This window comes from Scomber scombrus, chromosome 17 (genome assembly GCF_963691925.1).
Source record: "Scomber scombrus chromosome 17, fScoSco1.1, whole genome shotgun sequence".
Lineage (NCBI taxonomy): Eukaryota > Metazoa > Chordata > Actinopteri > Scombriformes > Scombridae > Scomber > Scomber scombrus.
In genome coordinates this window covers 25,719,138-25,746,921 of record NC_084986.1, presented here as the reverse complement: position 1 = coordinate 25,746,921, position 27,784 = coordinate 25,719,138, and the positions used below count along the sequence as shown (strand labels likewise).

Sequence of the window (27,784 nt, the reverse complement as noted above, 5' to 3'; positions counted from 1 at the left end):
TCACGAAGAGAAAAAGGAAAGGGAGTTGACTCTGTCATCCGTCTTCCCTCTGATATGAAACTGTAGTGATGTTATGACGTATCGGATTAGTCCGATCAGCTGAAGCATTTAATCAATAACTGATATCCATTAAGAGGACGTATTGGCTGGCGAAAGACTTCTTTTCTCCTTGCTCCCCAGAGCAGGATTAAGAGACTTGAGAGGCTTTCAATATGTTGGACCAGTAGTAGGACCTGACCGATACTGGAATTTTGGGGCCAATACTGATATTAGGGAGTGAAAAGATTCTGATATTGATATATTAGCTGATAATCTTTTATATACAGAATATTTCCATAAACACAAGTGTGACACAGTTGAATGAAGGTGAGATATTTACAGTTTATGTATAAACTCAATTTTTATAAAATGAAATCAGCTCACTGAAACTGTAAACAGATTTTAATATGTATGCTAAACTTGAATTAAGAAAAAAAAGATTAAATATCCATAAAATGCTGCCTATATATATTTAAAAAAAAATATCAGCACATATTGGACAGCATAAAGACTGATACTGATATATCTGTGATGGGCCAACATCGGCCGATAAATATATTGGTCAGACTCTAACCAGAACAACTTCTGCATCTAGCGAAGATCGAGAAAATATCAAACAATAGACTTAGGAGATGTACCCCATAAGTCTTAAAAAGTAAAAAAAAAAAAAATGGATGTACAAACAATGATCAACTGGATCAATGTTCAGACTTGATTCAAATAAGAGTGATGGGGTGGGATTTCTGACGCAAATTGCACCGATCGGCTCTTTTATTCTATTTCAAGTAGCCAAGAAAAAGCGGGAGAGTGATGCTTTATCAGTATCCAGGTCTTGGAATCTGACCTGCCAGCCCAAATGTGAGCCCTTCTGTTGCGTCACATGAATAGACAGAATCAAAGCAAACATTCCTCATTCTCACGCAAACAAAGGCATATGGTCAGCCTTACTGGTAAGAGACTTTGTTAACCCCCTAAAAGGGAGACCTCTGCGACTCCCATGTCAGATAGCATTATTTCCAAGGTGACGCCAGGGTCCAGGTTTGTCCATGCATAAGGTCAGTGAATATTAACTTCATTTACACATGGCTGCAGACCAGCGCAGAGCCACAATGGAGGCCTGCCTGTCGTGTTTAGTAACGTGAGCGCACCGGCTGACAGGACACTGTCAAGACGGAAGATGGATGATCGCAGCAGTTGACCCCTGATCGCCAGAAGAGTCACCTCTCCGGCCCCCCCTCCTCCTCCTCCTCCACCTCCTCCTCCTCCTCTCCCTGCATGACAAAAGAGCCCTCCTCCCCTGCGCCAGCCCTCATCTCCACTTGCACTAACAGGTTCAGACATCTTCATCGATCCCCGCTTTCCATACCTCTCACTAGTCTAAGCTTTTGCCCTTTTTAGTTATCCAAACTGTGGTGCAGATGGTTTTTTCTTCTTTTTCTTTTCTGGAACTGCTCAACCGCTGACTGTTTTTTAGAGGGATGTGATCAGACAGGCGGACTCCGTGTCAAAAGACAATACCTTTGGTGTTCTGTGTTGTACCCCCGTGGCATGAGGGTGAAAGTGATATGTGACTGGGCCCGGGGTCTCGACACCTTTAAGAGGCAGCGGGGAAGGGGTCCTGTTGTCAGTTGGGGCTGCTCCTCTGGGAAGCTTCAGACCCACTGACTCTGTACTTCAATCTTCCTTTTAAAGAGGGAAATCAATAACTTATTACATAACTTTTTTTTCACTTCCATCCAGAGAAGGAGGAAGCAGGAGTTAAAATGTGCAGGAAATTCTGCTGGTGCTTTCAGAGAGTGCTTTAAATCACTTTTTTCAGGGGAAAAAATTGAATTTTTACATAAGTGTTTGACAATAAATACGTTTAGGGGCTGCAACTGATGCTTATTTCTATTATTAATTCTACAGGATTTATAGGATGGTTTATAAAATGTCAGCACGTAATGAAAAATGCTTGGTAGTGATTTTCAAGCAGCTATCTAATCTAATCCACACATCTACATCACTAGGTGTTGTAATATTGTAATAAAATGTTATCATTTGGGTGAACTGACCCTTTAAGAGCAGCCCCAGATTTGCACAACCACTCGTGGGCATCTGAGGCCAAACCAGTGGGGGGGGGGGGCCTGGCCACAGCAGTGATGAGTGGCTGGTTTGACATTGTTTCATTCCTTTCTGTCACAGCTCTGGGACCAGAGCGGGGGTGGTGGTGGTGGATCAGGATGGGCGGGGGCTGGGTCAGGAGGGTTGGTAGGCATTGGCACAATTCAGAGATAATGCTCAGTTGCTGACTGGGGACATTTTCACTGCCGATTTCGCTTGGGCTGCAGGGGGCTTTGGATCAGTCAGACCTTTGGACCCTGTGCTTTCATCCCCAGAATGCAGAGTCCTCGCCTCATCTGCCGTGTCTTTTAGCACAGATCCTTTTTTAGAGCCGGCCACCTCATCCATTAAAGGTAGCCGCCTGGCTGGCCTTAAGGGCCCTCTCTCATGTTTCCATGTGAGTTAAATGAACTAAACAAAAGACGATTAGGCAGGGACATTTTCCATGTCACTGAGAATCCATTTCAAAAAGCTCACTCCGCATGATAACTTAAAGAAGCAGAGACCTCTTAGGAGGACTTTGCGCAGACTCATGATACAGCTCCTGCTCTGATGGAGTGAGAGGCTGTAAACTCTGTGATGTAATGGCTTTAATTTCAAATTGCCCTTTCATTTTTTCCACATCCCAATCCATGCAGTAAATCAGCAGGAGAGCCGAAAGAGAAAAACAGGTGTTCAAGTTTGTTGTTTGTAATTTGTATTGATGTCGGCAGCGACTCTAATGCGGTTGAAGCACTTGTCTTCTTGTGAGATCGTATTACTTCCTCCTGCGATTTCACTCATAAGCTTTGCAGACGCATTGATTCTATGGTCTCCGTTTCAGACGCATGGCCCGAAAGTTTCCCCCGTTTTCTCCACGACAGTGTAATGTACAGATGAACGAAAGAGACAGTCGGAGTTATAGTGCATATCAGGATCAACCCCCCACTGAGAGACAGGGAACAGCCTGTTGAATTATACTGAATTTTGAACTTGCTACTATTAATTCAGATTAAATGTTCAATCTTTTTTTCCCACATTTGAACATTAGTTTAAATTAAAAGAGACAGCCTCAAAGGGGTAGATACATAAAAATGTTAAAACAAATTATCACTTACCTCATGTAGTATCTAGCCTTGCAGATACAATGGAGATAAATGGAATTCCTGATGTGGGACTCGCAAGAATTTGAAAAACCACTTTAAAAAAGGTCTTTTTTTCATAGCTATGTCTGACGTCATCCGAAACTGCATGTAAGCATAGATCATCTACCCCCCACCCACCCGATTACACTTTACCATTACTTCTCAGTGGTACATAATATATAATAATATATAATAATGATACAGTAACATATTACTAGAGCCCGACTGATATATCCGTCAGCCGACATTATTGGCCAATATTGACCTATCACAGATGTATCAGTAGCAGTGAATATGTTGTCCGATAAGTGCCAATATATTCTTTTAATTTTTTTAGGTTATATAGGCAGCATTTTATGTAAATGTTACTCTTTTTCTTAATTCAAGTTTAATATATGCATGTGTTGTTTTTTTATTTGTTGCAAATTCTAATTATTAAATTCTCAGAGAAGTTTACTGTTTCAGTGCACTGATGTTAAAATGTAAAATATCATACCTTCATTACATTGGAGGGATCATAACAATAAAATGTGTGTTTGTCTATATATTCTGTACATATAATATTATCGGCCAATATATCAATATCGGGATTTTTTTACTCCCTAATATCGGCCTCAAAAGTCCAGTATTGGTCGAACTCTACACATTACACTAAAATAGTAAAAAAAAATTAATAATCTTGACTTGTGCATTAAAAGAAGAATAGATACTTTATTGATCCTCTGTATTTGACCACTATACACCCACTAGCAGCACAGCGTTCAGGGACCAACTCCAGTTCTTGCCGGTAACTTGCTCAAGGGCACCGACAGGAGGATTAAACTTAACATACATGTCTTTGATGTTATTAGTGTTAGCATTAGCATTATTAGTTTGCTGTTTAATTCAAAATCGTCCCACTTTTCGGCTAAATTCGGTGAAGCGGCTGTAGCGAGAGCATTGGTTTAAATTTTCGTATAACTTAATCAGTTTCTGACTTTGATCTTTGCTGTGTACAACCAATCAGGCACTTCCTTTGGGTTTTCCTCTGCTTTAGAGGGCAAAGCTGCGTGCCCTCCAACACAGTGTAAGGGAATGCTAATCTTCTCTTTGTTTCTCATGGAAAGCTACTTATCTCCCGCTAAGCACAGGTACCTCGGATGAATGGGCCGGTTGTCTGTATGTGTGGAGTGCAGCAGCAGCCAGACAGAGCCATTCCAAGTATGTGTGGGGTGGAGGGAGGATCCAGCACAATATGACATCACATTCATTTAACCGTTTAAAGGTTAAAAAAAATCAGCAGCTCTGACTTCTTCTTTTTTTTTTAAACTGTATTGTAGCTATGCCCTAGCTTTCCCCGCTTCCCCGCCGAAACCCACGGGAGGTGTCGGTGTTATTTGGAAGGGGTTTGACATTGAAACTCTATCTCCGTCCCGTGAAGAGATTTTCAGCACGGCCTCAGTTCTTTTCCTCTTTCTTTGTGCGTTCTGCCACTGTTTCCAGGAGCTGGGTAGGCGCCTCGCCTCTCATAGGTGGGAGATTAACATGTCTGCGGGCAAAAACCCAGCTGCCGAGCATCTCCTTCTTTATTGAAAGTTAAAAAAAAAGGAGCTTTAGAGCAGTGCAGCGGACCCAGAGGGAAAAAAGGAAAAAATCGACAAACACCTGCTGCTTCCTTTGTTGCTCCTCTGATCAGACTGAAAAACATGTCTGAATATGACAAAATTAGAGTGTAAACCACAACAATTCTTTAGCATGAAATGAATTCTGGCAGCGAATGCTCTAAATGTGGTTTCGATGATGCAGGGGTATAAACAAAATGTTAGCCTGCACTGCAGTAAGCTTAATAAATAACTCATGTCTCCCTTCAAGGTGCACTTGATTTCTCCAAAACCTTTGCAGCTACAAAAAATCCTCACATCACCCACAAGATGAGATCAATTGAGCTGTCTCTTGGCTTTTCAAGTAGAAGAAATGCACTCAGCGAGGATTTCTTTTTTTTTTTTTTTTTTCTCGGGGTCTGCTTGCCTGCGTTGCTCTGAAATTACTCACAAGATGTACTGCCTCTTACATTGCAGGCGAAAACACCACAGGCTTCAGTCCATAAAAGAGATGCAGCCATAGTTCAGCATGCATAAAATGTAGTAAACAGAGCCTGATAAATGTCCACGCTGAGGCCTACTATTTATTGAGGCATACAACATAAGTCACATCTAATCAGAGCTACACACATAGGCCTCAGGCTACATTAATGCATAAGAAATAAGCTCTGTGTGAGCTATTGACATCCTTCTCCATAGCCGTAACGCATGGTCATGGTCCTAATCGTATGCCCTGAAAAGTAAAACCGAAAAACATAACGCTGGAGTTGGGTTTTTAAATAGCATTTCATGGTTGTCTGAACATCCAGCTAAACACAGGGTGTTTTGAAATAGCCGACAGAGAATGTTTATGGCAGTTTGAACACTGGATTGCGGTGTAATAGAAGTGATCAGTCAGGTTTGAGGGAGAAGATGCTTTGTTTCTAACTAAAATGTGACCACTGACGAGTATTTTTCATCATATTTAGGCAATGGTCTTCTACAGCTGCTTGTTATTATACAACTAAGTGTGGTCAGGGCAATGTATATGGTATTCTTATCAGCCCCAGGGTTACTGTATGATCATTTGATTTAACTTAATGTATTAATATACAGTCACCGGCAACTTTATTAGGTGCACCTGTGCAATATAATTCAATCCATTACAACAGCTCTGCTATAAATTCTACTTTTTTTAAGTTAACATTGTCAAAAAAGAGATAATTCTACTTTATGTTTATTATTGAGGTCATGTTAAGTGGTGGTTGTACTGAGGTGCATTATATTGAATGATGTTCCTAATATTTTGCCCCTCTTATATATGTTGATGGAGACAAAATATTAGGAACACCATTCAAGATAATGAACCCAAATACACCACCATCACCCACTATGACCTCAGTAACAGAAAAGTAGAATTATCACCAAAAACTGGAAATATATAAACTTCGTAAACGTAGAATTTATAGCAGAGCTGTTGTATTGGATTGAATTAGATTACACAGGCGTACCTAATAAAGAGGCCAGTGAGTGTAGAACATATAACTGAAAAAATAAACTGTTTAAAAAAAGATTTTGACACAAGGGCCACTTTAAGGTCTCTATTATTCTTGTGCTTTAGTGGTGCATCTTCCCAAATTAGCACAAACTAGCTGACACACAGTAAAGCAGTAGCTTTTGTTGCCCCTGGATATCTGGTGCCCTGAGTCATTCATCACCAAAAAGCTCTGTTTTTGTGTCCCTACCAAAATTCATATCAGCAAAAACGCTGTGTAGAAAAATGATCACTATCCATAGATATGTGTGGAGGACCACACAGCACTGGATGTCAGAATCAAGCAGACAGAGGAAAAAGACAGTGGGAGGAAACATACTCAATGTAAACCACAGGTGACAGGCTCTACATCTCACCAGGCCTGTGTTTAGAGTTGATATTTATAAAGACATTTCCCTATCAGAGCGGCAGCAGCCATGGCGACCGTTTTACGGAGAGCAATGGTGTCTTTTTGAAATAAGAAAATAAACTGTTTCCTTTATCACGCTTGACCCGTTCCACCTGGCATTCATCAGCGGCGGGGGCCTGCATGTTGGTCCTGTCGGCTGCTCTCCTCCCTCTGCCTCTTTTATCACTCTAATGGGGTGCTATCTCTAGGCTGCTCTCTCCGGGTCTCCGCGGCCCCGCTCAGTTCCCTTCAGCACGCATTCTTTCCACATCCATCCCGACACACGGGCGGATTTAACACATAATCAGGCCGGACGGGAGGGCAGTCGGAGAAAGGGGGAGGCTCTGCCCTGACAGGACTCATCATGCTAGGACCGTTGAGACAGAAAGGCCCACACTAGTCATTCTCACTCCGGCTCTCGCAGTCTGCAAAAAAACGGAGGGAATCTCCCACATTCCCACATTGCAGCTCACTTCGAGAGCCGTCCGCTGGAATATTGAGACAAATGGGGAGAAACTCAATATACCAGCTGCCCTGCTTGGACCGGTTCCTCGCCCCCGTGCTGAGTTGTAATAAGGATAGTAATCTTGATTGTGTCTATGGTCTGTAAGCAAGCAATGAAGGTTGTTTTCCAGCTTCTAAAGGCCTTCAGGACCAATACAACACAGTTTCTTTTATACCAATACTGAAACAATATTTTCTGGATGCTTTAATTTCGGACACCTAAAGCATAGATCATATTTTCTGCATCCACATAGACACAGCAGTCCACAAAAGTAAGTTTGAACATCTGTTCATGTCAATGAGGGTTTGTATTAGTTGCCTCTTTGCTGACATGTGCATGTAGCTCAAAATATATGTCTATGTGGACTGTGACACATGGACCATTCTTGTTCAGATTTTTGATTCTTGATACTACGTCACAGATGTAGGTCTGTACTCAAAAAAGGTTTGGGATTCAGTAAACAGCCCTAATGAGTACATAGAAAACTAGATACTGGTGCTATGGCGTCACCCTGTAGCACTGGATTTGTAGGTTGGAAGCAAGCAAACAAAGAAGTCCACTTCTAGTTTCTGTGAATTCACTGTTTGATATCTAAAGCTCCAATTATAGGATGATACATATGCCACAAAAATTGTCTTCTGCAGGTCTACATGAGTCACAAGGTATAAATCTGAACAAACCTTTCTTAGTCAGATTCCGACTAAGCATTCTTTGTTCTTTGCTTAATATGACAGTCACATTTCAGTTGGTACTCAAAAAGTTTCAATACGATTGAAGAACAAGCTGCAGTGAATACATAGAAAACGATAAAACTGCATAGAAACTGAAAAGGTACCGTGGCGTCAGGACAGTGACCTTAACTAGATTTGTAGGTTGGAAGCAAGCAAGTAAAGAAGGTGACCTCCAGTTTCTGTGAATTCTAAGATTAGATATTGTTTGGAATTTTCTTGCTGTTGTGATACCGTTTTGGTCCCAATACCAAACTGATTACTTTTTGATATCTAGAGCTCAAATTATAGGATACATATGCCACAGATATTGTCTTCTGCAGGTGTACATGGGTCACAAGGTATGAACCTGAACAGACCTTCTTGATTGATTCAATGTCAGATTCCAGCTAAGCACTCTTGGTCAGTTTTGATGCTTAATGCGACAGACACATTTCAGTCGGTACTCAAAAAGTTTCAATAAGATCAAAGAACCAGCTGCAGTGAATTTATAGAAAACTACAGAACTGCATAGAACTGAAACTGTATTATAGCGTCATCCTGTTGTACCTGGTCAGGACAGTGACCTTAACTGGATTTGTAGTCTGGAAGCAAGCAAGGAGGTCAACTTCCAGTTTCTGTGAATTCTAGGTTAGATGTTGTTTGAAATGTTCTTGCCGTTGTGATACCTGAGTTTGGTCCTACGGTGGCCCTAAGGACAAAAAGGAAAACACAACGACATTAACTCCTAACGGAAAGGGTAGGTACCTGCTATGACAAGGATCATTGCTGATTGGACGAAAGCACGTCTGTCTTTTTAAGGTGGGAAAGGTTGCTTTACACTGTACCTGAGGGCTGTTGCACAAAAGCAGAATTAAGAAATCCAAATCTCTCTCTCTATCTCTTTCTCTCTCTCTCTCTCTCTCTCTGTGAATGAATGAATGACTGACTTAGAGGGCGTGGCCAGGGAAGGTGTTGAAGACGGGCACCGGTGATTTCAACAGCCTACCCAATCTGATAGAGTACCTTTATTCAGATTTTCAGCATATCTAACTGAATATAAGAACATGCTTCTTATGAAGAAACGTAGTGAAACACAGATCATCTGTGGATGGTGAGGGCTCTACTTACTTTTTTATATCTAAAGCTCAAATGATACTTTCTGCACCTGCGTAGGCACGAGGATACACATGAAATATTGTCATCTGCATGTCTACATCGGTCACAAGGTATGAATCTGAACTAAACTTTTGTCACATTCATTGTCCGACTCGATGCTGAGGACACATTTCAATTGGTACTCAAAGAGTTTCAATAAGATTGAAGAACCAGCGTCTGTGAATTCATAGAAGACTAGAAAACTGCGTAGGACACCAAAGGGCAAATTTGGAATCCGATCTGTCAACAAAGGCGCAAGATTAACTCAAGAAAAAAAACCCATTAAGAGCCGTGGCCTCACCCCCAGACAGGGGAAATAATCATTTTCTATTTTGGCCGGGAAGGGATATGTCAGACGGTCGTATAAGGAGTCACTGCCGCTCTCCTCCTCCCTGTCTGTCCCTCACCCAGAGTGTCATGACACTGCCAGAGCGTGAGAGAAATTGGATGTAATTCAAGAATGTTAAGAAGCTCAGCTCGGAGGAAAAAGAAATAAACCGAGATCTTACGAAAATACAGAAATCCGTTTCCCCCCCTCTTTTTTTTCTTTTCTTGTGTGTGTGTATGCGTGCCTGCTTAAGATAAGGAGACTTTGTTTTACTCTGTGGGCTGCGATTGAAACACCATAGTCACAGGAGCATTTGATTATCTCTATCCCACTGCTCTCAGGACCTATCCTTTCTCAGGCTCCTCTTCCTCTCTGTGTATAAAATTGCTGACTGCAGCTTGTCCCCCCACCACACATCACTGAATGAAAATGCTTGACCACTGGAAGGGAAATTACAGATGCTGGTTCTGTAGCTTGCCGGGGAGCTGGTTGGAATGTAAGAATTTCTTTTTTTCTCTCTCTCTCTCTCTCTCTCTCTTTCTGCTTAACCTCAAACCCGCCTCTCTTGGGACTGACTAATTTCTCAGTGTCGTAAATAAGCCGGCTGTTGTGTCTGCCGCCGAGCTTTTTTAGCGGGCCCGTGTCAACAAGCGCAAGCTATTAGTGGGCCTTTATCTAAGCCAGAAGAAGACCAGGCTTACATCTTTTTTTTTTTCAAGGAGTCACTCTTGTACACTTCGTCTTTACCAATGTAATTACACGTTGTGGTGTAAGTCCTCTTGTCAGAGTCAGCGTAAGTTGCGAAGGGTCTCGGGTTTAGTACAGTGTTTTAACATGTTTGTGTGTCAGTGTTTTGCCAGTAAGGTGTCAGTCATGTTGTCAGGTAAGAAAAGCTACTGTGTGAGCAGATGTAGTGTAATTGCTTAGAGGATATTTCCACTCACAAGAGAAGTGTTGCTGCGAGGACATTAGACAAAGAACCTCTCACTCACTATCACCCATCTCGGTGTCAACGTTTAACAGTGACTCTTCAGCATCTGGTGGCAGGACGAGGGAGCAGCCAGCAGTGAGTCAGTGAGTGAGCATGCACCACCACCACCACCACCACCTCTGCTGCCGCTGCCGCTGCCGCTGCTGCAGCCGCCGCTGCTGGGGCAGGAATGCTGGGCTGTGTTTGTACTTGTCAATCAATGCGCTGGCAGTAGTTGGGGGGTGGGGGGGGGTGGGTGGGGGTGTGTGTGTGGGGGGGAGAGCTGCAGAAACACTTAGTCGCCCGTGTCATACAGGCATTTGATTTTGAGGCCTCATTTGCCGCTTTGTTGATTCTGTAAACATTTCCAGGTGCCTAACCCAGTCGGACGCGCTGATAAACACATCTGTCACCGGGGGGGGGGAGAAAAAAAAATAACAAAAGCAAGGAAAATGAAGCGTGTTTTGCTCGCGAGCTCGAGTCGAAGGACGAGTCCGGTTCATTACAACAGAGGTCTGGTTTCTGGAAGCTTGCCCATCGATTATGAGAACATAGACTGATCGGACGGGTTCGATACAAGCGGAGATTACTTGGTTTTTCTGTCCTTGCCTGTTCATTTGCTGCCACTGGTATACAATGATATGTAAAGCTCCTGCTGATACAAAGCCAATGACATTTTAATCTAAAGTCAGTGACAGGCTTTAACTGTTAACAGTGACACTCATGATTAGCTGATGTTACCTGCTCTGTGACTGCACCTGCATGATCCCTGCCACGTACATGTAAAACTAACTCCACATGTACTTCATAAACTTTCTTCTAGAACTAGGTTGAGACAATTGTTGTCTTTCCTTTTCATGTTTGACAGCCTAGAAAAGGAGACGTGGTATCGCATCGTAGGCTACTAATGATGACATTTTAGCAGCTGCTGAGTGCTACTTTGTTCAGCAGTTGCAGGATCATGTGTATGTGCTGAGAAAGCTTTTCCCTTTAAATATAATTTAAATATTTTACTTGCCTAAAAAAAGACGGTGTGTAAATGTCTCCTATTACAGTTTTATAAATTAGGGCATTAGTGGTGCTCAGCTGGTACTGTGAGTTTTGGTATTGAAATCAGTGTTGGAGGAGAAGAAGCATAATCATAATCAGTAGAAATCACAGTCAAAACTACAAAAATAATATGCATTGAGCTAGAATTTTCCTTTAAAAGGGTGTGTTTACTTCCCAAAACCCTCCCCTCCCAGGCCTTATACATTTCATAATCTGTCCTGTGGATCCCTTCATCCGCTTGGAGTGGAGCTCACTGTAGGGGACAGCTCTGGTCCCCGCCGGGCTTTCCCCCTCCACACACACCGGCCACCCAGCAGTACGAGCTCTCAGAAACCCAAAGGCAAACAGACGCGTCGGCTTATCAGAATGATTAAACAGGGCCGGCATGGTGGGAGAAAGCAGCGTCTTCAACTTGATCTGGCCCCATCTTTAACCTGCTGGAGAAAGCACTTCAGTGTCATTATCAACATCCATTGATGGGGGGGTGGGGGGTATACACACAGCGGTATCAGATACCAGCAACTGGACGAGGGGGTTTTACTTCGCTGTTTGTCCAATGTTATCGCTCATCAGAAAACTCTACATACACTCCAAGCTGCTAAATATGATGAGTAAGCACTTGTCGACTCCGTGTGTACGTTTCGCCCGGTCAGCATTTCGAGACCCACAAGCTCGGCTCGCGAGCCTGCCTCGTGGCTCTGTTTTCAATTACTGGCTCGAAAAGGTAAAGAAAGATTAGAGATAAAATCATGTCTTTTTTTTTTTCCTCTTTTGGGAAATAAAATAAGGTCTTGTTTCACAAGGCTGTGGCAGTGCGATAAATGGAGAATGACAGGGCTTTCATGTAGCTGAAATGGGGATACCCTGCGCCTTGGCCTCCTCTTCACGCCGCTGTGGAAGCGTTAAAACTGCAAAAACTCTGATCCCTCTATCCTTCTTATTCCGGCCCTGTCACAAGAGGTGGTGGCCAATATTTTTAAATCCCCTTGGCTGAAAAAAGAAGGAGAAAATAAAAAAATAGCAGAGCAGAACTAAGATTTCAAAATTGGGTGTGGACCCAGTATGAAAATCACTGCTCATTCCCTCACAGTGGCTCATGAAAAATGCATTTTAGTATAATTTAATAGTTTGTATGCAGAGCTATTTGGAACTATAGATTTCCTGCAGATTATTTAACCCTTTACATACTGTCTAGGGTCAAATTTGACCCATTTTTACATTTGAGAGCTGTAAAAAAACCCTATACACATTTATTTTAGCTGGACATTTCCTAATGTGATGCACAGTATACAAAAATGGAAACAAAATCCATCATTTTTTCATTGTTGTGTAGCTGATACACATTTTTATATATGCATATGTACAAGTTTAACCCGTGTTTATTAAAAAAAAATTAAAAATCAACATTTAAACATGTTGTATTCATCATAGTCTATAAAATGTTCTCCTGAACCATAATATAGTGATTGTGAATGTCTTTTTTCCCCCATAAGATTAACCAAACAGAAGGATTAACAACAATTATTAATGACTGATGATGACTTTATGAATGTGAATTGCTGTAGAGACTAATTATGAGTCAGATTATGAACAATATGTGAGGGTTAAGAAATCACGTGACCTACATTGCAGTTATTCACCGAGCTCAGCTCTGTTTTGAGGCGTGGATTAGCTGATTTGGAGGCTAAAATGAGCCCGACCCGGAATAGACATTTTACTCCTTACTAGTATTTAAACATTGCATGTGATTCACAGCGGGTGTTTTTTCTTTGCCGTTTCCTTCCCGTCTTAGTCATGACTCGTTATCGTGGCTCATTTGGGGGACTTGTAATTTTAGAAAAATGGTGGGTGGTTGAATTAGTCGGGTTTAAGAGCGTAATTAAATTTACTATCTTGCCACGCAGGCAACGAGGATGCCTTCCTGATTAGTCAGATCAGTTTAAGGTTTGTTTACTCATTTCGTCAAAGGTAAAATGTTGAAATGATTCACGTGCTTGTGCTAGACTTATCTCTACTCGACTGGAGAATGTTTCCTCTCAGTGATAAGATGCACTATAAACAAGTCAGACCCCTTCACTGACCTGAGGTTTCACCAGAATCAAAATAGCCCGTGTTATTTGCCTCTCAAAGTGAGATGTTGTAGTTTATCCGTTGGGGAACGCTTCAACATGAGAATTTTGTGGCACGGGCCTACTTGATGAAGCCTGAGGGGGGCAGGTTCATTCGGTTACTGGCTGCATCGTGGTTTGTTCTGTCATGCCCTCCTCGTGTTGTGAATTCAGGTGAAGACTCTTTCAGACGGTGTTTGCACAGGACTAATATAACCTACAGACATCCACTGATATGCTGTAACTGCTGAGATCATCAGTGAATATAATCCTGTGTGAACCTGGCTCTGCTCGGCTTTACTAAATAAAAAAACACTGTGTGAATTCCAGGTTGAATTTCTGGTTAGGGTTGGTATTTTAGCATGGCCGTATTAAGCTGTTGAGAGGGCCAGGTGCAAGGATGGGCCACCACTGACCCCCCTTTCTTTCTTCATTACTGGAGTGCTGGAATACTAATTTAGTCTTAACTTGGTATTATTAGAAGTATATTCTGAATAGTACCTTTTCTGTTTTCTGTTAACATTTTCCTCTGACAGAAGGAAATGCAACAGGTATTGAGGCATTGTGGAGTTGGTCGATATAAAAATAGACAAACATTTTAAGGGATTCTCATCAAAAATCTTTATATTTAAGTGAATTACATTGAGTCTAATATTGGCCTCGGAAATCTTATACCAGTCTGACTTCATTAACCAGTTAACACATGGTAAACCTGGACATTTAAGGGAGTCTGGGGCCACAGGGAAACTGCCCACTTTGCTAATGAAACCTTATCATGACGGGAGTTTTTATCCATATAACAAAATTACACATTTTTCAAGTAGGAAGTTTAAATGTTAACATGCTTTTCCATGAAACACCCAGTGATCCATTTAACAAAAACTTCTCAAAATGTAATGTTTTGACTCAAGCAGTCCCAAATAAAATACAGTGTGAAATATAGAATAGGGAGACTTTTCCATACTTGACAGCTTTCAATACAAGTCAATTTTATTTGTATGGTTTCAATATCACAAATTCCAAATTTGCCTCAGGGGGCTTTACAGTCTGTACAGCATACTAACCCTAACCCTTAAACCCTTCATACAGATAAGGACAACTCCCTAAAATAACATGTCACTGCAGAAAGATCAATCTTAAGGGTTGCAAGATAATTGAGACTTCTTTTAAGGGCAAGTTTTCTCTAAATTTAGATTTTTTTTTTGATTTTCTGGCCTCAACGGTTATTCAAATGAAGCTATTTGAGATGTTTTGACAGTAAAATCGCCGTTGGAACAGTTCCCCACTCATAGACGTGCAATCTGTAAGAAGTGGTCGCAAATAGACACTGAAGCATTTGATCACAACCAAAAAAAATGCTCTAATCATCATCTTTTTCTTCATTTGTCAAAATAAGACAGTGAAAATTGTAAAAATGTTGAGTTCTGTAATTAACTTATGATCTTACTATGCAGAAATGTGAGGGCAGCTGGTATACGACATGACATTCCCACTTGATTCTGTACTAGTTTAGTGGTTAGCGTTTCTGTCTTTGTCTTCCTCTCTCTCTCCCTCAACCTCAACCTTTTTTTTTTTTTCTTCTTCTTTTTTATTTCCTTCCACAGCGTGCGGTCGTGGTTTCTACAAGTCCTCCTCCCAGGACCTTCAGTGCTCTCGCTGCCCGGTGCACAGCTTTAACGACCGCGAGGGCTCCTGGCGCTGCAACTGCGAGGACGGCTACTACCGAGCACTCTCTGACCCTCCGTCTGTGGCCTGCACAAGTAAGTTCTGCCACGCCGGTTGCTAGGTAAACACGGCCCAAATCGCTCGCCGGGATCTGAATTTAAACAGCCGCACGAAAAGAAAAAAACACACACACACACACACCAGACCTGCTCAGTCAGACTATAGTGGCCTCATGAAAGCCCCAGATGTGTTCCATAGCAGTTCCTCTGCCTCCCAGTATGTCATTATAATTATGTTTGCAGGCTTGCGTGTCTGTTTTGTGTCTTAGCTGGTTGCTAATGATGAGAGGAGCAATTTGCCATTTCCCGTCTGAAAGATTGCAATTACAGTCAGCGGCGGCAGCACAGGCGAGCACCCCCGCCTCTTCATTTGTCCTGGCCAGTGTAACAGTTATGTGACAGCCATTGATGGCTTATTTACACAGGCCGGGGGGGATTCAGTCTGAAGGGTGGGGCTCATTTTCGCTTCTAAATCCATTCTCTAACACGTTCATTTCAGGAGTTTTTCTTTCTTTTTCTCCTCTCTCTGTTGCCGTCAGCTACTGTGCACAGGGGGAGTGACATACCCCGCCGCGACAATGTTAGCACTCTGCTTTATCTCTTGAGGTAAACAGCACCCCTAAACATAATCTGTGCACCTTATCTGTGCGCCTTCATTCTCACTGATAATCTATCACAAGACTCCTGGATAGGCCCACGGGCTTCTTCAGGCTGCTGGAAACGCACTCATGTCATTCTTTTTTCTCTTTTTTTCTCCCTTTTTTTTGTTGACACATCTGTTAAGAAGGAGACGGGCAAATTAACAATTTAGATTGTGGTAATTTATTTTGTACCATTTTCACTTGATTCAAACACAAACACAAACACATATGCGGGAAATCAGCATGGCTGGTTTGCATCTTGAGTGGAGCTGCTTTTTTCCCTGCCAAAGTAGGCCAAGTCAAAATCTCTAGTGTGTGTGTGTGTGTGTGTGTGTGTTTGTGTGTGTGTGTGTGACACAGAGAGAGACTACTGTTAAGATATTATTCAAATAGTAGAATTTTATTGCACCACATTGGCTCGTCTATGCATTAAATCAGAGAATCAAATAGAGGATTATAGGGATTGGAGTTTGGATTTAATGTTGTAAATTTAATATGAGAAACAATTCTTTGTCTTTTATGAGTGTTGTTAAAGCAGCACGTCGAGCTGCATCTCTCTCCCCGCCTGCTCCCGAACGCTCTTCCCATTTATTTCGACATAGCGTCAGTACACAGGTGTGTTTATGTTGCCCCCGGTGTTTGCGTCAGTCATACATTATTTGCTACAAGTTTGCATCTTTTATTAGATTATTTAAATCCAATCTTTTGGAACAATGTAGCATTATTATACAAGTGGAAATAAATGATCAGGAAAGAAGACGGGGGGGGGTTGGGAGAAAAAAAATAAAAAATAAAGATTGTATGCATAAGAAAGACTGAGCAATGAGGTCCCATAAACATTATCTATCATTAAAACCTCAGACTTCTATTTTGCATTTCATCTGGCTGTTTCTCTCCATGTGCTTGACAAATGTGGAAGAAATGCTCCCAGGAACACAAACTTTGCTTGTTTGTAAGAATCTTCCACAGGGCGCTCTGAAATAGCTCGAAGGCATTGTTAACATTTGTAATTTTTTAGACAGATGTTGTCACTTTACAAACTTTCTTCATAGAAATGAAAAGTTAAATTAGTAAGGAATAAAACAGCCTGCCTGGGAGATTTCTTGCTACATCCTTACTTTGTCTGGTATGACTGCTAACTCATGGTTGCTAATGTTAGAAATATTTAAACATTTTAATGGTTTCATCCATGGCTGCAACTTATGCTTAGTTTTTTTTTTTTAACAAGCTGTTGATTATTTACTAGAGTAATTGATTAGTTGTTTGTACAAAATGTCAGAAAATGGTGAAAAATGTCGATCGCTGTTTTGCTAAAGTGCCAGATGAAGCCTCAAATGTCCTTAAACAGTTCAAAGATATTCAGTTTACCATCATAGAAGAGGAAATAAACTAGAACATATTACATATGAGAAGCTGGAATCTGAGAATGTGGACATTTCTTCTTAAAAATGACTCTAAACAGTTAATCAGATATCAGAATAGTTAGTGGCTAACTTAATAGTTGACAACCAATCAATGAATTGGTATATAAGACATGCTCATGGTAAGCTTCATGCTCTCAGAAAATGCTTTTATCATATAATCATTATCATGTTCAGCAAAACTGACATTGTATAGTTCTTACTTAGTGAAGAGGCCACAAGAAAATAGAGCTAGTTCTGTTAAATGGTTTCAGGATGTGTGGAACATCCTGATGTTGAACGAACGCCTCATGAAGCGAAACAGAGAGCAATGTTCTAGTCTTCCTATTCCCGTATTCATCTTTTTAACTCTCGTTCCCAGAACCGTCTGACACAAACAAGGACACGGCTCAGTCTAAGCAAATCTGAGGCCGGCCAAAGACCACAAATCACCAATCTCTCCGCGTAAGCGCAGTCGGTGGGGGTGAGAGGGGGGGGGGGGGGGGCAACCATACAGATCTTGTTCTAAAAGACAGGTCCATTACTCACTTCTCCAACCATCCTAATCGGATGTTAACGCTTCACTCTAACGTATCCCGCTGATCAAGGGCAGGACACACATGCGGCGGTAAAGAAAGAGAAAGTTGCCACTTCTTTGCAGTGTCCTCTGGCTGTTCCCTTCTGGGTAATCACCTTGGCCAAGTAGCGCAGTAATTACTGAAGTTGCCTAATGCACACTTTCCATTATTCATTTTCATTAACTTCAGGTCTACTCTTGATGACCCCATACCATTATATGTAAATATGTATTTTTAACTTCTATGAATAGCTTCGCCCTCCTCTACATTCGCCCAGTACAGCTTCCTGTACGTGCATTTCCTCATTCATCGCTGGATTAAGTCAGTGTGACCAATAGTCACTGTGATTTCCCTTTTTTTCAAGTCTTATCCAGGCCAGGAGTGAATAGTAATTGAAAATGAATTTGCACTGCCTGAACAAATAGCTTGATTGACAGATTTTTTTAAATAGGGGTTTGTAAAGCTACCATATCGTGGGCCTTAGCAAAACAGTGAGATGGATCTCTGGCACACAGAGATTAAGAATGTGTCTATGAGGATTTGAGGAGGAAAATGAGATGAAGATGTAATGTGGGGACATGAAAAGCCAAATCCACGTTGAATAAAGATGAGGGGAAGAAGTTCCAAAAAAAAAAACATAGCTCCAGATACATTGTTTCCCCGCGTGCTATGTGTTGAGAGGGGGCGGAAAGAGAAGAAATGCTTTTGTTTGTCGAATGTTTGTCGGAGCCATTCATATGCAAAGTTGGGAGAAAATGAGATATACGGGGACGGCTGCGGGGAGGCATTTTCTCTCGAGGCAGGGCACTGACTGGAGCTGTTGACAGGTTGGGGAGTGGGCATCAATCATGCAACAGCTGTGAGCAGCGCTGGTGCAAGCTCAGGGCTGAAAAGGGCAGTCATGAGCAGTTGTGTCCTCCTCCCAGCCCCCCCCCTCGCCCCTCCCTTAAAAATGTGCCACCTCAACAAGTTGACGTCCATCAGATTAGAAGGGTCCACCCTGCCTGGAGTTGCTAGGGTACTCTGATAGAATGAAGCCGCTCTATTGGAACCAGTATTCTGTTCAAAATCTAAATTCCGGTGAAGCTCAGACCCAGATTCACTCTATTTTCTCTCATTGTGTTCTCCTGTCAAATGAGGGTATTTTACCAACAATCACTTTCAGTTTTACCTTCGAGTAAATTGTTAAAATTCTCTAAATTGTTGGCTTGTTTACAACCTGCCTGATTGTTTATTGTCAGACTCCATTGTAGCCATGTCACTGTGAGATCCCAGATCTCAGTAATTACTGTGGTCAGGGCTGGATTAACCCAGCAGGAGGGCCCAGGGCTATAATGAGCAGTGGGCCCCCAATTCCACCCCTGGTTTCTCCAAGTTAATGTGGATAAAATTGAAGAATATGTATCTTTTTACATATAATATCAGCTGATATAACAGGGTAGGAAGTATGGTATAGGTAAAAAGTGGCGCTTCAGTGAACCAAACATTGTTTCAATTATTACGTTACTGACAAAAAAGGCTTGCTGACATTGTTGATTTAAGGCTTTTTTTGGGGCCTTCAATGGTCTGGGGCCACTGGGCTTTTGCTTACTTTACCCAGCTGGTAATTCATCCCATCTACCCATCTGTTATCTATACCAAAGTTGTAATGAACCACAGTTGTCCTGTTAGATTTATGCTGGGAAACTGTACAACACATGACCACAGTGACCAAATCTGTTATTAATTACATGGATGTGATACATGAAAATTCTGTCCATGCAAATGTAGATTGCAGCTAGATAATTTGCAAGGATGATATACATGAACACTCTCTTCTGTCCCTGTCTTGATGGTGAGTTCATGTAAATGTGTGTTGCAGCTAGTTAACTCACCACTTACAAGATAACAGAGTTTGTGTAAAGACCAACAACAAGGGCTTCTGTCATTGTTCCAAGACGTACTGTTTTACAGACATGACAAGGGAGGCACTGCTTTTTTGGCATCAGAGCTTCATTTCTTTGCATATTTTTAGTCGTTTGCTATGCGTGAAAACTCAGCGTTTATTGCTCAAACGCAGCCTTAATGATTCTTTCCTTCACTTTTCTTTTCATGTCCGCGTGCCATCGTTCTCTCTCCGGAGATGAGACTGAAATGGAATCTCAGCTTGCAGCGCACATTTCCTGCAAGTAGCAAATCCAATATTGAATTCAGCGTGGCAGCACTGAAGTAGTATTGAAATTTTGGGATATTACAACAACAGCAGCAGCAGCAGAAGCAGTCGGAGGCCCTTCAGCTACAAAAAAAAAAAAAAAAAAAAAATCCTCCTCTCCGAGCTCTTCTTCATCTTCTTCTTCTGCATGGCTTCCCTCGTACAGGGTTTTTTGCCGCAGCCCCCATCATTAGAGGCTGGGTCACGGGGTCACAACACACATTTGTAGAGTGAGGATTACCTCATGGGCGATTTGAATACCGCTCACCCCTGCCGCCCCTCTTCCCACAGCTCCCCAATTAGAGCACGGCCAACTAATAGGCTGTGGAGGGTTAAGGCAGCCCCCGAGCACCTCTCAAGGCCGATAAGCGCCGGATTTTTCTCTCTTAAGCTCGGATTTACTCAGGTCTCACAACTCTGCACAGAGTCGAGATGGGCTTTGAAACATGACCTAAAAACTACCAGCTACCATACTGTGTTTTTCTATATGGTAGATTATTGGATGGATACTTCGGTGCATCAGAAGCACCCCTTTTTTTTTTCTTTTTTTTTTCTCTCACCGCTTTTACACATGGCAGCGCTTTGCTTGTTCCACAAAATCACAGGTTCTGCCTTAAAATCTCCGCCGTGTTAGCATGCAAATGATTTAACGGGAAACATAAACGGCGCACGCACACATACTTCATATTTATACATATAAAAAAAAGAAAACACCCTCACATACGCTAACCCCGCGCTCGGTCACAGCGGCAGCGTTGGAGGGAAGCGAGCGAGTGATTGAGACATTTCAGGCTGTGGGGGCTTTTGGCAGGCTAATCCGTGAAATGAAACTTGACTGGGAGGAGGGGTGAGAGAAGAGAGAACACGAAAAGATAAGACAGAGTGAGAGGGGTGGGGTGGGGGGGGGGGAGTGAGAGACAGGAAAAAAAGGGAAAAAGAAGAAGAAGAAGAAGAAGTAGAAGCAGAAAGAAGAGGGAGAGCAACAAGCCCTTGAGCTGTGAGGATGAGCAGACAGACAGACGGAGGAGAGAGAGAGGGGCTCAGGATGCGGCGCAAATCTGTGCTGCAGGTGAAGTAGGAGCCAGCAGGAGAGTTTCATATTGCTCCGGTCCAGACAGATCATATATGCAAGAAACAAAGAGACGCCAAGGTATGAGAAGAAAGACAGAGGACCGGAGGGGTTTGGTCTTCTTCAAGTGAAGTACGATGTGTCATCTGACCACGACGACTGACAGAAAGTGTTTATATGTTTTCTGAAAAAGACCATTCGAAGTCTTCTCCTAGCTGCTTCTCCTCCCAATGCTCCCGAAAAACTCTTCCAGACAGCCTCTCCTCGAAAAAAAAAAAGCAAAAAAAAAACCCATCTGTGGTGTTGCACATGTGGCATTGTGTACACATAAAAAGCAGCGGACGTCGTCGTGTGAAGTAACGAGAGGTTGAAAATCCTGTTTTGGGAAGTTCCAAAAATGATTCTGCTTTTAGGAAAAAGAAAAAAAAAAAGGGGGAGTTTCAGTTCCACGGTCTGACTACCCGAGGCCTTTAGAGGAGAAAAAAAGCACAGCTCGGAGCGTACTGTTCATCTCAATAACAAGACAAAAGACAAAAGGTCACACAGATCTGGGGTCAGTCTAATCTCATTTCCTTTTCAGTTGCTGTTGCGGAGAAATCGCGCGTTTCATCTGTCGCACCTGAGACCCCAAATAAGAGCGGCACGGGGCAGGAGGGAGATGTTATCAATGCTTACCGTGGTCATGGAAATGCTAGGATAAAAAGATCCCCGAGGTTGAGGCTGTGTGTGCGCGCGTGTGAATAAGTGCGTATGTTTTCGAGGCACACCTTCCCCTTTTTGTCCGCAAGGAAGATTGAGAGCGTGGGTCGAGTGTCAACGCCGAGGCTGAAGTCGAGTGGCGCTATCAGCAGTCACTCCTCTCCACTTCACCTGCCACAGCAGGCTCTTTCATCTTCCACAGTCCACAGTCTGTCTCTTATCTTACCCGATAATCATGAATATGGATGTCTCCGTTGAGCCCCTTAGTTCTAATGGGTGGAACAGCGAAAAACAACTAAGTGCTGTATTAATGAGCCTGAATATTGTGGCTCTTACATACGGTATGCACGACCTATTTTGTTAGTTAATGTGACAAATGTAATGAGTTTTAGAGGTCCCTCCCTAAGATTTCCTCAAAGAGCATTTCCTGAGCAAACAGAGATGATTTCAATCTGCCGGTGAACCAAAATGAAGATGTTCTTAACACATTCATAAACAAAGAAAGAAGTCATATAATCTTTACTGCTGTTAGGGGAAGTTATTTATATCAGCATCTGGGCTGTAAAAGCCAGCCTGGAATTTGAAAGATGAAAGCAGCAATTTGTTATTTATTGTTTTACGAGATGAGATAATCTCTTTGCCGTTGCGCGAACGTTCATAGGGAAATGGTCTGTGGTCCTGTGCACTTTTGATGCAGTGGAGGTAGTTGTATGTCAAGTGAAACTGTATATGGCAGCTACAGAGTGGTGATAATCCAGGTTTAAATCTTGTTCATAAATTGTACGGGTGAGCCAAACTTTATGTCTTTTTTTTTCTGGAGACATTAACTTTTAGTGTCCCACTGTCTACATGATATACCTTTGGAGAGGAACAGCCACTACAGCCACTCTCTCCAGCTGGGATAGTGGTATATTTTGGGAGAACAGGGAAGACTTAGAGAGGGGGACTGTTTGTGGCTTGTGATTCCACGCTCAGCATTTGTCTGACTGTCTGACCGTGTCTCGGTCATTTCCATAGCAGCTGCACATTTCATGCCGTTAACAATCGCTTTGTAAACAAAGCCCGTCGTCCATCTGGATGAATCACCAGCTATATTTGCATGCATGAGCACACTGTAAAAAAAACAGGCGTTCAGTTATTTCATTGTATGGTATGTGCCACCAAGCTACCTTACAGTTTTAGACCATTCTTTTGGATTTCAGGCCTACATATTTATATTGAGTCTCTCAGCTCTCATCAACCTAATTTCCAGCAGTTAGATATCATCAACAAAAAAGCTCCAATAAACTGATTGTATTCTAACTTCTCAGCCACCAAACAGCAGGCAGATACAATTAAAGACCAGCTGTGAACATAGCAGAGCATCAGGAGCTGGTGGAGACCAAAACAAAGCTTAAAGGAGCGTAGATATATGACATGTATTCATCAGGCGGCCAACAACAGCTCCAAATGAATGATGCTGTTGTGTCCTTTCTGCTCAATGTAATAACAGGCAATACATATTAGCCATTATGAGTCAAACAAGCCATGTCATATTTTGTTGTGGAGGTCTACTCAACCCTTACAATACTGTTCACGGTCAAATTTGACCCATTTTCACATTTGAAAGCTGTAAAAACACTCTACACACATTTGTTTTAGCCAGACATTTCTTAATATGACCCACAGTATACAACATTGAAATCTTTTTTATTTTATTTTTGTGCATCTGATACACATTTTTATATATGCAAATATACAAATTTGAACTGTTTTTATTAAAAAAAATCAAAAATCAGCATTCAGACATTTTGATCATATTCTATCAAATGTTCAGGCCAACTTACCTATCACCCTTTAATGATATATATCTGAGAATCTTTGAAAATTCAGCCATCATCTGTTTTGTTATGTTGACAACAGTTTGTAGTCAGGCTTCATTTCTAGTTGTATTTTTCAAAAGTGAAGCAGATCTAATCCCTCATTCACTATGCTGACTAATCAGATGTATTAAAGGACAAATATCTCAAAAGAATTGTATTCCAAATAAAATGCACGCTGAGAAGTATATTCTAAACAGATAACAATGTTTCTAAAGTTAATGGATGAGTTAAGTGCGCAATCAAATGAACATTTAGTCAACTCATCATTTTAAAACTGAAAGTCATTATAACTTGGCAAAGGTTCTGTATGTGGACTTGACTTGAAACAGAAGAAACCTCTCGCACTGTCTCATAAACAATTTAATTAGTAGGTTTTACAGTGTGTAGAGTGGTGACGGTGCAATGAGATGGAAGTGAAGTGTGGGGTTAGATGGGTACACTCCCTCTTTAATGACAATTCATAAAAAACAGTGACATAAAACTGTGTTGCATGAACTCTGACAATGAAATTATTCTCCCGTTGAAACTCTGGGCTCCACTCTTTGATTTCACAGGCTTCTAACACTGACCTTGGCGCCTGCCAGAGCTGACTTCCTTTCAGTGTACCTGTACCATTTTTTTCTGGGTCTGAGTCTTATTATAATTGAGTGTCAGTGTTTGGCTCTAGGGCTGGAGCTGGCATGTCCCATAGTGGGATTTTTTTTTCTGTTCCCTCAAAGAACAGTGAAAGCACAGATCCAGTCAATGCACGCTCTTGGCTGTCACTTTCCTTGGCACTCAGTTATTTAATTCTGGCTTCCTCTGTGTCCACCTCTGACAGGACCTCCCTCGGCGCCACAGAACCTGGTCTACAACATCAACCAGACCTCCGTTAGCCTGGAGTGGGGCCCGCCGGCAGACACTGGCGGCCGGAACGACGTCACCTACAGGGTTATATGCCGGCGCTGCAGCTGGGAACCTGAAGAGTGTGTGTCATGTGGGCCTAATGTGGGATACTCTCCCTCACAGTCAGGATTAGTGGAAACTTATGTGACCATCATGGACCTGCTCGCCCACGCCAACTACACATTTGAGGTGGAGGCTGTCAACGGTGTGTCGGACCTGAGCCGCACGCAGAGGCTGTTTGCCGCCGTCAGCATCGCCACTGGTCAAGCAGGTAAGCACCCCTGCATGAAAGTATTAATAATTGATAATGTTGGGCTTCTGTGGCGTGGGAGCTCCAGTTGATTTGAAGTTGATTTAGGTCGTTTTTCTTGATATGTGCAAGATTTCAGTTTGAAAGAATAACAAAACATTTAGGGAAATTGGCTTATTTGCCTTCTTCTGTCTTCTGCCTTCTGCTCGTTAAGAATTAGCTTCCTGCCCCCGACCTTTATGCAAAGCTAGGCTACTAAAATCCTGCATCAAGCTTCATACCGAAGGCACTGATGTGAGGTATTGATCTTCTCGTCTCACTCTTGGAAAGAAAGCCATGGATGTTTTTCTGGAGCGTAGAACCATATCTTTAAAGTGTGTTTGGTTCACACCAGTCTATGCCCAATGAGCAGGGTATGATATATAGTGACATCGAGCTCATCATATGCTCCAGCTGAGATTGCATTAAGCAATAAGGAACATGGCAATTGACAGTTTAATTTTAAAAACCTCTCACATGCAGACCATGGTAATGATTCCCCATTAGCATTAATGACCATAGTTTGATATGATCCATAATATTTCCAGTATGCGTAATATACCCAGATTCATTTAATGTGTATATCAGCAACACAGTGGCAAACATTATTAGCTTAACAGTGATGCAGACTCCCAGTGGCACCTTAAGAGCCAGTACTGTATTTGCAGCTCGGGTCTCTGGGGAATCCGTCGTAATTAAAATGCTGTATTTTTTGCAGTGACAAACTCCGAGGCCTTTTTTATTCATTATTTCTATGGATCCACCCAACAAGATTCCTCTTTCACGCTCGAGCATCCATGAAACACAGTTGGCCCGAAAGAGTGCACTGACTATGGTGATTAAAAGAAGCCCGGCTACAACGAGAGAGCACTGAAGCCTTTTCTGAATGTTTTATTATAACCTCAGGCTAATTACACCTGTCCTCTTCCATGTGAAGGCCAGTCATGTCCTGCTGCCTTCTTACACCATCATCATACAGTAATAGCTTAGTCACTGACAGTATTATGGTGTTATGTAAAGTTGCTTTTTTGCTTCAAAGTTTAAATATACTGTGTTTTACCACCAAAAATGAGTAATATTAGAACAAAATGGTCGCTTGTACAATCAACACCTCAGTATACTAGATGAGTACGTCTGTGGGAAGCACAGATAGAAAGGAAGAGGCTCAGCTGTGTGTGGGATACAGTGTTGGGGATGATGTATTTCGTTGGGCTCGATCTGGACAGAGACACAAGCTGGAATGTACCGAGGGGTTGTCTGGCCAAGGACACGAGGACGCGGAAAGCAGGTTGACCTGCAGGAAAAAGCGAGGGAGAAAAAAAACAAACAATTAACTCGTGCTCTTTTAGTGTCACTCATAATTACACGTGGCATGTGGCATGGCACAACAGACAATTACTCAGTTAACCCCCGATGGCATATTCAGCCATTAGCTGGTTTGGAAGGGTACGCTCGGCCAAGATCATGATTATCATTGCAGCTGACAAGTTGATGATTCAATATGGGATTTTGTGGATTGATCCTTTGATTTACCCTGAGTATCACATGGTATCAGGATGTAATTGGCTCTGAAACAATACTACATGACCATGATGCAATACTAAAACCTCTCTTTGAAACCCAGACTAATCACATTCCTTCAGGGTTAGCAGTTCTTCAGGGCAGGGCGACCCACTCCATCTGTTCATTTGTAGGACAGCTTGGGAATAGAATAATAACTTTCAATGAAGGCTGATATTACAGAAGATTGCATTGAAAGGAATAAACTTGCTTGATAAGGTGTCACTGTTGTTCTAATAGGGATCTAACCCTAGATGGATGTTTCCAACTAGTGCGCCAGATTAGTTCTGGTACTAGCCCGACTAAATAACAGAAAATCTCATCTCTCATCGCATTTAAGTACCACCCATATTACTCATATTACTTTCACAGAGCTTTTAAGTGCTCCATTATCACAGATATGGCTCAATTACCATCACTTGACAAGTGATGTCAAGTTTCATCAAATCGTGAGAAGTGATCATACCATGACCATACACGATCTTGACAAAACTCAAGTTGTTTAGGTCAAATTAAATACTTCATTAAGATCAGGAAACAATGCAGTCATGGTAACCCTCCCGTTGTCTTCCTAACCTTTGTCCAAAATTGACCCGAGGACAGCAGGAGGGTTAAAAGAAAGTAACACTGACTGTCGGTAGAAACCCGATCAGTTGTCTTCAATGTAAAAAATGAGAGATTCAATCATCCAACTATCCCATCTTCCCCTGTATAAGGTTTAGTGGCTCTACAGAAGAAATAAACGTTTGATAGTCTGAGAAAAGTGCAAAATTGTGCTTCTAGACTTGAAGAGCGACAGTAAATACTGGAAAGGTTCCTGACATCCTGTGACCTCAGTAAGGTTGCAGGTTTTGGCTAAAGTGCAAGGTAGTAGGCAGCGTAGATGGACGTTGACATCCAAGTGAACACTGTCTCGTTCCCCATCTTGTGCAGACATGAGCTCTGTGCTGCTAGCGATCATTGTCCTGCTCACTGGACCCTCACTGTGTCCAGTGCTCTCTGGGCTGTTAGGGATTGCTTGAGCGCTTTGTAATTGGGACGTCGGCGCTTCCTAAAACAATCGGCCTTTCCTGAGCAAGCATGCAGGACCACTCATTAGAGAACGGCTGCATTATTAAAGCTTTTATAGCTCATCATTCAGAATTGATTAACCTTTGCGTGGTGAGGCGCTGGAGCCCCATAGCAGTGAAAAAACCTTAAAAAAGAGAAGCTGTCTCACCCCCTCCATGCCTCCCTCGATCTTCACCTCCTGCATGATAATCAGGCATGTACATAGGCTCATAGCTGGGAAC

The 27,784-nt window shown here is 42.2% G+C and overlaps 1 protein-coding gene across 9 annotated transcripts in view; it reads left to right on the top strand.

Moving 5' to 3' along the window:
- Positions 1-27,784, top strand: part of epha7 (eph receptor A7) — a 90,191-nt gene that overhangs the window by 7,365 nt on the left and 55,042 nt on the right. For 8 of the 9 annotated variants that reach the window (XM_062437623.1, XM_062437619.1, XM_062437621.1 and 5 more), the window contains exons 2-3: positions 15,199-15,354; positions 24,579-24,914. In XM_062437623.1, coding sequence (XP_062293607.1) covers positions 15,199-15,354; positions 24,579-24,914 — 492 coding nt within the window. Of the gene's footprint in view, positions 1-15,198; positions 15,355-24,578; positions 24,964-27,305; positions 27,341-27,784 lie in introns of all 9 variants that reach the window. The other variant, XM_062437616.1, reaches the window with a different exon arrangement.